General features: G+C 41.7%; 1 protein-coding gene across 1 annotated transcript in view; it reads left to right on the top strand.

The window, feature by feature from the left end:
* The window catches only part of hs1bp3 (HCLS1 binding protein 3), a 123,241-nt gene that overhangs the window by 99,586 nt on the left and 9,880 nt on the right, over positions 1 to 13,775 (top strand). Inside the window, exon 5 of the mRNA XM_063036660.1 lies at positions 6,337 to 6,482. Within this exon, the coding sequence (XP_062892730.1) occupies positions 6,337 to 6,482 (146 nt within the window). The remainder of the gene's footprint in view (positions 1 to 6,336; positions 6,483 to 13,775) is intronic.

Below are 13,775 nucleotides of genomic sequence, written 5' to 3'. Positions count from 1 at the left end.
AAGGCTAGTACCCAAGATGGAGCTGACTAACTTCACACCTTTCTGTAGCTTCTTTTGATCTTTCGCGGTACCCCCCCACCACCAGATAGTGATGCAACCTGTCACAGTACATCTGTAGAAGTGTTCAACATGAAGTAGTTCTGCTAATCTGAACTCTTTTAAGCTTTTACTGTCTTTACAGATACTGCCTGAAATGACGTGCATTTCCAACATTTTTGCTGTTATTTTGGATGTGATATGAAACAAGATATGAGACAAAACAGATTGTATTGGACCTGTATCTAGATGCTCAAACATCAGTGAGAAGTTATGAGTTTGAAGTCATGAGGGAGAACGTAGCTTCAATAGGTAAATCTGGAATGAAAGGCCAGTGTCACTAATGGTGACTGAGGAACTTGGGATTTCGTTAAGAAACCATCTGATTCATTAATATCTTCAAGGGAAGAAATCTGCCATAGCAGATATCCAGACACACAGCAATATGGTTGTCTAAACTACGACTTAAAATGGTCCAGTGAACCTCCAAGTTCAAGGGCAATTTGGGATGCATTATAAATGCTGGGCTAAACAAATGAATATCTTTTTTAAAAACTGGAAGATGGCAAGAGATGCCAAAAAGGATGACCCATTGTAGGAAGTGGGGAGATGATAATGCATTTGTAATAAGTGGATAAGATTAAATGCTTGTGTCGATGCTTTGGCAAGGCAAGGGTTAAGGTGAGTAGGCAAGGATAGCTTGCAGACTGTGTGCGATTGTTTATAGACAAGGCGAAAAAGGTCCTTGAGAGCTTAATCCATTTTCCACATCGGAGGATGTGAGACCGTTTGGCATCCCAAGACAAGATAACGATGCAAGTGAAGTATGCTGGACACACGCCCGTCTGGATGGCGCTGTGCTGCACTCTCCATTGAGGTCAATGGCTCACACAGTTGGCTTTTAGGTGCATAAGGATGGTTTTGGGGACAGAAAGAGGAGTTGGGGGTCAGGTTAGGCTTCAGTGACAGGCATATGGGGGAGTTAGAGGTCAAACCGGAGTCTAGTGCTCGTTCCTCATTCAATGGCCGGTGATACCGACGGGGACATGTGTGGTTGGAGGTCGGTTTCAGACCAGCGATGGCCCCCCCACTGGTCAGTGAGTCATTGGGGCATTCCGCGATCGAAGTTACAGGTGGGCAGGAGGCACAAGACCTGGTGACCTCTTACGCACACAAGTCAGAGGACTGTGTAAGTATGTAGGGAGGTAGCAGCAGGGTTTGTTTTCTTGTTGTTGTTTTGTTGCTTGCTCCGCTCTGTTTTGTTGTGTTAAGCATTGTGAGCATGTTATGTTGGTGTGGTGACAGTTGCAGGCTGCCTCCATCACATTGTTAGGTTGTGTTGGTTGTTCATGCAAATTCCCATTTCACTGTATGATTCGATGCACATGTGATAAATAAATGAATGTAAATCACACTAACAATTGGAAAATTACTTTTTAACTCTAAGGTATTATAGACAATAGGCGCAGGAGTAGGCCATTCAGCTCTTTGAGCCAGCACCGCCATTCACTGTGATCATGGCTGATCATCCACAGTCAGTATCCAGTTCCTGCTTTATACCCATAACCTTTGATTCGGCTATCTTTAAGAGCTCTATCCATCTCTTTCTTGAAAGTATCCAGAGACTTGGCCTCCACAGCCTTCTGGGACAGAGCATTCCATATATCCACCACTCTCTGGGTGAAAAAGTTTGTCCTCAACTCCATTCTAAATGGCCTACCCCTAATTCTTAAACTGTGGCCTCTGCTTCTGGACTCACCCATCAGTGGGAACATGCTTCCTGCCTCCAGCGTGTCCAATCCCTTAATAATCATATATGTTTCAATGAGATCCCCTCTCAGCCTTCTAAATTCCAGAGTATACAAGCCCAGTTGCTCCAATCTTTCGACATATGACATTCCCGCCATCCCGGGAATTAACCTTATGAACCTACGCTGCACTCCCTCAATAGCAAGAATGTCCTTCCTCAAATTTGGAGACCAAAACTGCGCACAGTACTCCAGGTGTGGTCTCACCAGGGCCCTGTACAGCTGCAGAAGGACCTCTTATACTCAATTATTGTCTATTGGCTTGTAGTTTCTATTGGCTATTAACACCTGTATGATTGATTATACAAATAAGGAATTTGAACATACACAAGGTTTCCAATTAGTCAATAGCTGTATCAACTAGTCAATTTCTGTATAAAAATGGAACGTCTTTGTTCAGACTTCAGAACAGTTTAGTGATGGGCTGAGCTGTGCTCCCTGTACACAAATAAATAAAGTATGAGTGGCAAGCAAGTGAAAGTTGTTGCAGTCCAGTTAATTGGTAACAACACTTTGGACTAAATTGCCCACCAAATAAATTAAGGTTGTTGAAAGAAGTAAAGATCTAAGGAAATGTGTGAGGCTGCCAAAAATTTACATTCAAACACTATCCAAAATACAGGAGGAGGAAATTAATCCCAATGATTGCAGGTAGGAAAACCAGAGTCATCTTGAAGAAATGCATGACTGATAAATCACAGAGTATATTCACAGTAGACTCTGCTGGGACAGCAGGGATCCATAACACGGTGAGGGCAGCGATACAGCACGCTGAGAAGACTCTCTGGGGCTAGAATAATAATCACAGAATCGTAGTATCTATGGCATCAAGTGGATGTAACTAGCAGGATACAAGGGAACTGCTGGATGTGAGCAGAAGGCATTCGATAAAATATATCTTGATTTAACTCTGTGCCCAGGTGGTTATAGTCTGTAAGCTGACAATTATATTTTTTCTGTTTTCCTTTTGTTATCTTTCCTGCTTCCTTAAATAAGTTTGCATTGTTCTAAAATAGGCCTCTCAGTAATTGTGTATTTTCTTACAAACGTACTCATGAAAAATCCATTAGGGAATTCAGTTTCAGTCAGAAAATGGAAAGATGCTTCCTGGTGGAAAGTGCCAGCTCCAGTTTAGACTTGTACATACTATACTGATGATTTCATCTTTCATGTGGAAAGCAATTGCCGGAAGGAGGGGAAAGGGTCCTTTCCCTAATGATAAAACCTAGGGTAAGGCAAATTTCTCAAGAGTAATCTCAACTCCAATTCAATTAAGGTAGATAAGAAACTTTTTAAATAATGATTCAGTGTTTTCAGACTGAAAGACTTGCATAAATTTAAAGTATATTGTTTTAATATTTAGAGAGACTTTGATGCGTTCATGGTGACTTTTTAAAATTAATTTCTGGGTTTGTTTTGCTGAGAAAGCCACCATGTATTGCTGGTCCCTAATTATCCTTGAGAAAGTACAGTGTGCCTCTTTCTCGAGCTGTTGCTGTCCTCCTGTTAAAGCTACTGTAACAGTAATGTTTGAGAATTCAATGATTAAGTTCAAAGTAAATTTATTAACAAAGTAATCACCATATATACAACCCTGAGATTATTTTTCCTGCAGGCATACTCAATAAATCCAAACTACTTTAATAACCACCAAAGAATCATGGGAAGACCACACCAACTTTGCATTCAACCAGTGTGCAAAAAACAGCCAAGTGCGCAAATACAAAAAGAAAGAAACAATAACTAAGCAATAATTTCTGAGAACGTGAGATGAAGAGTCCTTGAAAATGAGTCCATACAGTAGGGTGATGGAGCTGCACAGAGACGGAACAAGTGAAGTTAACCCCTTTGGTTCAAAGGTCAAAGGTACCCCATGCAAAGCTTATTCAGAAAGTAAGGAGACATGGGATCCAAGGGGACATTGCTTTGTGGATCCAGAACTGGCTTCCCCACAGAAGGCAAAGAATGGTTGTAGATGGGTCATGTTCTGCATGAAGGTCGGTGACCAGTGGTGTGCCTCAGGGATCTGTTCTGGGACCCCTACTCTTCATGATTTTTTATAAATGAGCTGGATGAGGAAGTGGAGGGATGGGTTAGTAAATTTGCTGATGACACAAAGGTTAGGGGTGTTTTGGATAGTGTGGAGGGCTGTTAGAGGTTACAGCGGGACATTGATAGGATGCAAAACTGGGCTGAGAAGTGGCAGATGAAGTTCAACCCAGATAAGTGTGAGGTGGTTCATTTCAGTAGGTCAAATATGGCAGAATATAGCATTAATGGTAAGACTCTTGGCAGTGTGGAGGATCAGAGGGATCTTGGGGTCCAAGTCCATAGGACACTCAAAGCAGCTGCGCAGGTTGACTCTGTGGTTAACAAGGCATACAGTGCATTGGCCTTCATCAACTGTGGAATTGAGTTTAAGAGTAATGTTGCAGCTATACAAGACCCTGGTCAGACCCCACTTGGAGTACTGTGCTCATTTCTGGTTGCCTCACTACAGGAAGGACATGGAAACCTTAGAAAGGGTGCAGAGGAGATTTATAAGGATGTTACCTGGATTGGGGAGCATACCTTATGAGAATAGGTTGAGTGAACCTTTTTCCTTGGAGTGACAGAGGATGGGAGGTGATCTGACAGAGATGTATTAGATGATGAGAAGCCTTGACCATGTGGATAGTCAGAGGCTTTTCCCCAGGGCTGAAATGGCTAGCACGAGAGGGCACAGTTTTAAGGTGCTTGGAAGTAGGTACAAAGGTGATATCAGGGGTAAGGTTTTTACACAGAGAGTGGTGAGTGCGTGGAATAGGCTGCCGGCGGCGGTGGTGGAGGCCAACAGCAAAATATTAGTTTTGAGTATGAAAAACAAGAGAGCATAAGTTTAAAGTGAGACGCAAGAGTTTTAAAGGGGATTTGAGGGTAAGTGTTTTACACAGTGGTTGATGTCAGGAATCTGCTGCCAGAGGTGGTGGAATCAGATACAATCGCAACGTTTAAGAGCATTTAGGTAGGCACTTAAGAATCAGAATCCTTTATTATCGCCAAGTATGTGGACACATACAGGGAATTTGATGCCGGTTTCCCTGAGCTCTCGCTGTACAGAATCAAAAAGCAAACAAAACAATAGTGCAAATAATCATGAACTATATACAATGAAGTATACTTGTGTATGTACAGGTGGATTTGGTTTATAATAGACTAAAATTCAAGTGTTCATAAGACTGATGGCATACGGAAAGAAACTGTTCTTATACCTATTTGTCCTGGCATACAGTGATCTAAAGGGCCTACCAGAAGAAAGGAGTTGGAACAGGTGATGTCCAGGGTGTGATGGGTCTACAATGATGCTGCTTGCTCGCTTCCTGACTCTAGATGCATACAAGTCCTGGATCGAGGGCAGCTTCACACCAATAATCTTTTCCGCAGCCCTGAAGGTTCTTTGGAGTCTATTCTTGTCTTGTTTGGTAGCTGATCCAAACCAGACAGTGATAGATGAACAGAGAACGGACTGGATTATTCCTGAATAGAATTGAATCGGCAGCTCCTGAGGCAGGTTGTACTTACTGAGTTGACGTAGGAAATACAACCTCTGCTGAGCCTTTTTGATAAGAGTGTCCACGTTGGGTGTCCACTTCAGGTCCTGGGAGATTGTGACACCCAGAAACCTGAAGGTCTCCACAGCAGACAAAATACGGTTGAGTATAGTGAATAGGGGGAGTACTGTGGGGCTCCTCCTGAAGTCCACTGTTATCTCCACAGTCTTGAGCGTATTTAGCTCCAGATTGTTCTGACGACACCAGAGGGCCAGCCGTTCCACCACCCGTCTGTATGCAGACTCATCACCATCTTGGATAAGGCCAATGACAGTTGTGTCGTCTGCAAACTTCAGGAGTTTAACAGATGGATCCTGTGAGGTGCAGTCATTAGTGTAAAGGGAGAAGAGCAGTGGGGAGAGCACACATTCCTGGGGGGCACCGGTACTGATTGTCCAGGTGCTAGAAATGATGCTCCCCAGCCTCACTTGCTGCACTCTGTCAGTCAGGAAGCTTGTGATCCACTGACTGATGGTGGTGTGAGTTTGGAGTAGGTAAGATGCTGAATATGATGGGATTAGTGTAGATGGACAAAGACGTCAAAGGGCTTGTTTCTTGCATGACTTTATTTAGTGCAATTTGGGCAGTAACTATTGGATATTTTCAGTACATTGTACATCTGTTTGTCATCTGGAATATTTGTACCTCTCACTCAGAACTAAATGCAAGTATTATCTGATCTCTGGTTTCATAGCCAAAACTCTCCATGAAAAGAAGCAGTGAAGTAACTAGAAAATAGCATTGCATTTCAAAACAGATGTAATCATACTTGGAAGCCTTGTAAAATAGTGTTCATCATTGCCCAATGATGGCTGATGAAGTAAGACCCGTTTCAGCATTACCATTAGAAGGTGACTCCCTTCACGTGATCTAATACACAAACGTTACATACACTTTTTCAGGTATAAAGTGAAGAGCACTGAGCCTTCTCAGCAGAAGACAAAACACAAGTTTACTCTCTTTGAGGAGGTGGATGCTGATGCTGGACTTTTTGAACCAGTTAAAGGTTCATCCACAACAGCTATGAAGAAATCCCCTTTTCGAGAAGGTGAGTACTGCTTCAGAAGGTAGCAATAACAGCATTTCTCTCTGTACAAATGAGTGATACCAGCTAACAGTATTTACTGAGACTGTAAGGCTGAAACACATAATGTGGGGTTAAGATAATTTTACCCACATTCATTGGGGCTGCCTCATTCCCTTTCCTCAAAAGAGTTGCACTGCTGGACATTTGTCAAAACCTACCATTTTCATTGGCTCAAATTACAAGATCTATTTGATTTAACTTCAGAACTTGGCCATTGTGAGATTTCAATTTGTGATTTATGCTGCTAGTGGCAGAAGAAAGTCATTAAAAACTTACCTCATTTCAGAAATAAAATGGTGATTTCCCAGTTATGCTGATGCCAATTGAATCAGTCGCAGTTCAGAATTCAGATCGTTCCACAAGCTCACCACCCTCTGAGTAAAGAAGCTCCCCCCCATGTTGCCCTTAAACAATTCATCTTTCACTCTTTACCCATGATCTGTAGGCTCACTCAACCTCAGTGGAAAAAGCCTGCTTGCATTTATCCTATCTATACCCTTCATAATTTTTTATGCCTCTATCAAATCTCCACCCAGTCTTCTATCTTTTAGGGAATGAAGTCCAAACCTATTCAACTTTTTCCTATGGCTCTGTGTTCCTCAAGTCCTGGTAACATCCTTGTAAATTTTCTCTGCACTCTTTCAACCTCATAGAAACATAGAAACATAGAAAATAGGTGCAGGAATAGGCTATTCGGCCCTTCGAGCCTGCACCGCCATTCAGTACAATCATGGCTGATCATCCAACTCAGAACCCTGTATCTGCCTTCTCTCCATACCCCCGATCCCTTTAGCCACAAGGGCCATATCTAACTCCCTCTTAAATATAGCCAGTGAACTGACATCAGCTGTTTCCTGTGGCAGAGAGTTCCACAGATTCACCACTCTCTGTGTGAAGAAGTTTTTCCTCATCTCGGTCCTAAAAGACTTCCCCTTTATCCTCAAACTGTGACCCCTCATTCTGGACCTTATTTACATCTTTCCTGAAAGTAAATGACCAACTGTATGGAATACTCCAAATTAGGCCTCACCAAAGTCATCTCAACTCCTGCACTCAGTGCATTGACTTATGAAGGCCAATGTGCCAAAATCTTTCTTAACAATCCTATCTACTTGTGATGCCACTTTCATGAAATTATGGACCTGTATTCCTAGTTCCCTCTGTGCTACCGCACTCCTCAGTCTGGAGCATTCCACCACTATATGTTCTGCTGTTCTGGTTCCTATCCCTCTGCAACTCTAGTTTAACCCCCATCATGCAGCACGAGCAAACCTTCCCACTAGGATATTAGACCTTCTCCAATTCAGGTGCAAACCGTCCCTTTCGTAAAGGTCCCACCTTCCTTGGAAGAGACCCCAATAATCCAAAAATATTAAACCTTCCTTCCTGTACCAACTCCTTACCCACATGTTAAACTGTATGATCTTCCAATATATGGCTTCACTAGAATGTGGAATGGGTAGCAGTCCTGAGATCACATCCCAGGAGGTCCTGTCCTTTAACTTAACACCCAACTCCCTGCACTCACTATGTGGGACCTTGTCACCCATCCTACTCATGTCATTGTAGACCATGACCTCTAGCTGTTGACGGTCCCACTTAAGAATGCTGTGGACTCGATCTGTGATGTCTCTGATTCTAGCACTCCGGAGGCAAGAAACCATGCATGAATCTTGTTCTTGTCCATAGATCTTCCTTTCTGTTCAGCGAACCACAAATTCCCTATCACTACAGTTCATCTCTTCTCCCTTCTTTCTCCTTTGCTTCTGAGCCACAGAGCCAGACTTAGTGCCAGAGATCTGCTTGCTGCAGCTTCTCCCTGGTAGGTCGTCCCTCCCAACAGTATCCAAAGGGGTATTCTTATTATTGATGGGAACAGCCACAGGGGTACTCTGCATTAGCCTATTCCCTTTTCTTTCAGTGACAGTCACCCAGGTACCAGCTTCCAGCAATTTAGAGCTGCAACTTAGGGACCACCTCCCTTTAGCTCCTATACATCACCTCCTCATTTCCCTGTATGAGCCAAATCATCGAGCTGCAGCCCTAGTTTCTTAATACAGTCCCTAAGGAGCTGCAGCTTGGTGCACTTTGTGCAGATGTAGGTATCAGGGAGGCCAGAAGTCTCCCAAAATTCCCACATTTCAAATAAGGAACATACCACTAACTCTGGGCCTGTTATCAGCACACTAGTTATGTACTGCAGAAAGGGAAAACTTACAGGAAACTTACTTAGAGCTTGCGTCTCTGTTGGCCCAAGCCTATACTCACCGTAGCCTGTTGAAACAAACCTGGACCACTCTAACACTGCCCCACTCGCACAATGGCCGCTCCACTTACACCTCCTTTCTTTTTATTGGCTCAAACAGTGACACACTCCCGACGAGACTTGCAGTTTTCAATTAACTGTAGCCCTGCAAGATGTCGTTCTTTCACTCACTATTTCAAATGAGTCATTTATATTGAATGTTGGATTTTGTCAAATGAATGTGGACTGGAAAGGATGTTTTCATTTTTTTGTCTGGTATTTTGTGCTGGTTGCCATTCAAGGAAATTTAGACCTGAGTTTCCAGTATGATTGTACTAATTTCCTGTCATAAATTGGCAAAGGAAAAGCAGAACCATACTCCACAGCAAATTAGAAAGAGCTGTTTTCAGTCACTTAATCTGGTTCTCTGGGGATATTCTCAGAGATGTAGCAAAAAACCAAGTGAAACCTTGCTGATGTTGAATATGGCTGTCAGTTATCCTTCATTAATTTAAATTCTCCTTAGTTCCTTGTATTTGATTAATTAATAATATTTCTATTACAGCTTGTATGTTCATTCATTTTCAGTACTTATGATTTTATCTTGCGGTTGATTGATTTGTAATATACAGAGCAATTGCATTTTGTCATGGAAATTGATTATATTGCTCCATTCCTAGAAAGACTTGTTCTCTTTCTCATTGGAGAAATCTATACAGTAGTGTTAATAGGATATTAATTTAAAACAGGGGAACAAGTTATTTTGTCCTATTTAAGTGATGTATTTTTGATGTTCAAGGTTTACTTGCACAAATTTGAAAGAATGCCAGGGCAGTTTTCAATTTGGGCTTTTGAATATAATTATAATTCTCACATTAGGTAATTTCGACAATCATTGAAGATTGCAATTTTTTAACATTTTGCTAGAATTAACCACCTTTTGCAGATGCAACCAATTTAATATATTATTCTTTAATTTGCTGTCTTTTTTTTGTCAATGGTGGGGGGGGGGGTTGGTATGTTACCATACTAATAGAGCATAGAATAGTACACCACAAGAACAGGACCTTGGCGCACAATGTTGTGTCAAACCAATTACATTAGTAATCAAATGGTTAACTAAGCTAATCTTTTCTGTCTACACAATGTTCATAGCCTTCCATTTTCCTCTCATTCATATGTCTACCCAAATATTTCTTAAAGATCCGTAATGTTTCTGCCTCTACCACCACCCCAGATATTCCATTCCAGGCACCCACCACTCTCTGTATAAAAGAGTTGGATTATCTCTATATTGATTTAAAAAACCCTCCTGAATGCATCTAACAGATTCAGCTACATCTAAACTTCTTGCACTAAGAAAGTCCTAGTTTATATTAAGGAAATTGAAGACTCCCAGGACAACAACCCTACTGTTTTCTGTAATATGCCTGCATATCCAGTTAGTCTATAGTACAAACCTACCTGAGTGATTGTATCCCTCATATTTTTGAGTACTACCCATATAGACTCAGTAGTCAAGCATCCTTTATCTCCCCTCTGAGTACAGTTGTGATATTGTCACTAATTAGTATGCAACTCCACCACCTATTTTACCTCCCTTTCTACATTTCTCTAATCTGTTGAAATCCTGGGACATTAAGCATCCATTTCTGTCCCTCTCTCAACCAAGTCTTCGTAATGACCTCAGCATCATAGTTCCATGTACTGATCCATGATCCAAGTTCATCACCTTTACCCATAATATCCCCAGCATTAAAATACACACATTTCAAACTATCCATCCCATTATGCCTATTACTTTTCCCCTGTCTGTTTTTACTGGCCCTGACATCTACCTTCCTCTCCATCCATCCACTTTCTGACCAGGTGCTCTGGATCCCATTCTGCTACCAAACTATCACTTACACTAAGGCACAACAGCGCCTTTATTTCCTGCGGAGCATCAAGAAAGCTCACCTCTGTCCCAGGATACTGATGGACTTTTACCGCTGTACCATTGAGAGCATACTCTCCAGCTGCATCTCAGTATGGTATGGCAATTGTCCCGTATTGGACCGCAAAGCACTCCAGCCTGTGGTGAAAACTGCCCAGCGGATTATCGGCACCCAATTGCCCACCATTGAGAACATCTATCATAAACGCTGCCAGGGCAGGGTGAAAAGCATTATCAAGGATGCATCTCACCCTAATCATGGACTTTTTACTCTTCTCCAATCTGGTAGGCGCTACAGGAGCCTCCGCTCCGCACCAGCAGGCACAGGAAAAGCTTCTTCCCTGAGGCTGTGACCCTGCTGAACCTCTCATCACAGCGCTAAGCAGTATTGCACCCATATTGTACTGTCTCAGTACTTTTATATTTGTGTGCTGTAGCAATTACTTTTTATTCGCAGTTATTTTGTAAATATCACTATTCTTTGCATTTCTGGTTAGATGCTAACTGCATTTCATTGGCTTTGTATCTGTACTCGGCACAATGACAATAAAGTTGAATCTAATCTAATTTAATTTTCTTGGACCAATAATCTAGTGGTTGGATCTAATATTTCACCTATATTCAAATTTAATCACTATAGGAAGTGGAAATCTGATTAACTAAATGAAGTTAATATAAGGAATCAGGTCAGAGCTGACAACCCTGACTGGTCAAAGAAAATTTGTTATGGCACCAGCAATGAAGAATCCTTCTTTATCTGTGTGCGAGGGTATGAATAGACAGAGATGGAGGACCTCCACTGCTGCCCTAAATGCCATATGCATAACAGGCAGTAAGTATTATAAGGAATATTGTTAGGGATAAGTGAATGTTTAATGACTTTAAACAATATTCAAAATAAATATGCAGTTGCTGCATAATCTGAAATCTAAGCATCAAATCTCGGCTGCGGTCAACAGACCATTCAGTATTTGTACAGAGAGAAAAAAAATGGGCATTTCAAGGTTTCTGGAATGGAAAAGAATCAAGAAATTTGATATCAGAATCAGAATTGTTATCACCGGCATGTGACGGGAAAGTTGTTAACTTGGCAGCAGCAGTTCAGTGCAATGCATAATCTAGCAGAGAGAGAAAAAATAATAATAAATAAAATAAAACATAAACAAGTAAATTAATTACATATATTGAATAGATTATTAAAAAATGGGAAAAACCAGAAATACTGTATATTTAAAAAATGTGAGGTAGTGTCCAAACCTTCAAAGTCCATTCAGGAATCGGATGGCAGAGGGGAAGAAACTGTTTCTGAATCGCTGAGTGTGTGCCTTCAGGCTTCTGTATCTCCTACCTGATGGTTACAGTGAGAAGGAAATGTATAACAGAAGTGAAGGGGTGGAGGAAGAAAGGGAAGGCCTGCGTTGAACAAAATCCAAGAGGCATTTAGGTAGCTAAAGGGTTGATAGTGCAAGACAAAGTACACTTATAAAGGGGCAAGTTTTTCAGAAGAGATAGACAATGGCTCTAATTGTGCTTAGTCTGGCCCACTTACTGGACTTGGTGCATTTGCTTCCTGTACATGTTTTCAAGATGCAAAGAGCCAGACATGCTCACATTTTGCAGCCAGCATGGATCTTGTCAGACAAAGCAGGCTTTGGATGAAGAATAGGCCTCAGGAACAAATCTTGAGACCCAATCCACGCATGACCTAGCAAATGTTGGCAATTTGTCAGTAATTTAAGGCCTTTTAAAGAGATACATTTGTTAGTACAGGTTTAGTCAGGGGTACAGTGCTAGCTGGAGAGCATCCGGCACCTCTAAGAAAAAAGCCGAAATAAACAAGCTAATTAATTAGGTGCCGCCCAGGGTGATTTGAGTATATCAGAAACTGCTGATTTCCTGGGATTTTTACACACAACAGACTCTGGAGTTTACAAAGACTGGTGCCAAAAACAAAAAAATCCAGTGAGTGGATTTAACAAGATGTTTTCGTTCACAGAACAGCCACTTGTTGGATGTTTTTTTGTTTTTGGCACCATTCTTTGTAAACCAGAGTCTGTTATACATAAAAATCCCAGGATTTTAGCAGTGGATAAACATAGTTTTGCAAACCATCCAAGCATGCTATTTTAAAATATTAGTAGATACAGATAATTAATTTGCTTGTTTATCTTGGCTTTTTTCTTAAAGAGGTGCCAGACGCGCTCCAGCTAGCACTGCACCCCTGGGTTTAGTACCCCATATCCAAAAGGCTTGGTGCCGGAAGTGCTTTGGATTTCAGATTTTTTTTGGATTTTGGAATATATAATGAGATAGCTTGGGATCGCCTCATTTCCAAATCTGAATTTATGTGCTTCTGGTAAGCAGTCTTTGTCTTGCATTTGTTCATCATATATCCATTCTTAACAATAAAAATTATTACATGCCATGAATATAAAGAAAATGTAATGTGTGCAGGGTAACAAAAATAGCACAGCACTACCATGAGAAAACTTGAATCAGCTGTTGAACAACAATAGACAATAGGTGCAGGAGTAGGCCATTCGGCCCTTCAAGCCAGCACCGCCATTCACTGTGATCATGGCTGCTCATCCACAATCAGTATCCAGTTCCTGCCTTATCCCCATAACCTTTGATTCTGCTATCTTTAAGAGCTCTATCCATCTCTTTCTTGAAAGCATCCAGAGACTTGGCCTCCACAGCCTTCTGGGGCAGAGCATTCCATATATCCACCACTCTCTGGGTGAAAAAGTTTTTCTTCAACTCCGTTCTAAATGGCCTACCCCTTATTCTTAAACTGTGGCCTCTGGTTCTGGACTCACACATCAGTGGGAACATGCTTCCTGCCTCCAGCGTATCCAATCCCTTAATAATCTTATATGTTTCAATAAGATCCCCTCTCAGCCTTCTAAATTCCAGAGTATACAAGCCCAGTCGCTCCAATCTTTCGACATATGACAGTCCCGCCATCCGGGGAATTAACCTTGTGAACCTACGCTGCACTCCCTCAATAGCAAGAATGTCCTTCCTCAAATTTGGAGACCAAAACTGCACACAGTACTCCAGATGTGGTCTC

The sequence above is a fragment of the Mobula hypostoma genome, chromosome 2, assembly GCF_963921235.1.
Source record: "Mobula hypostoma chromosome 2, sMobHyp1.1, whole genome shotgun sequence".
Classification (NCBI taxonomy): Eukaryota; Metazoa; Chordata; class Chondrichthyes; order Myliobatiformes; family Myliobatidae; genus Mobula; species Mobula hypostoma.
The sequence above is the reverse complement of the archived record's forward strand: the minus strand, read 5'-3'. Positions and strand labels throughout refer to the sequence as shown.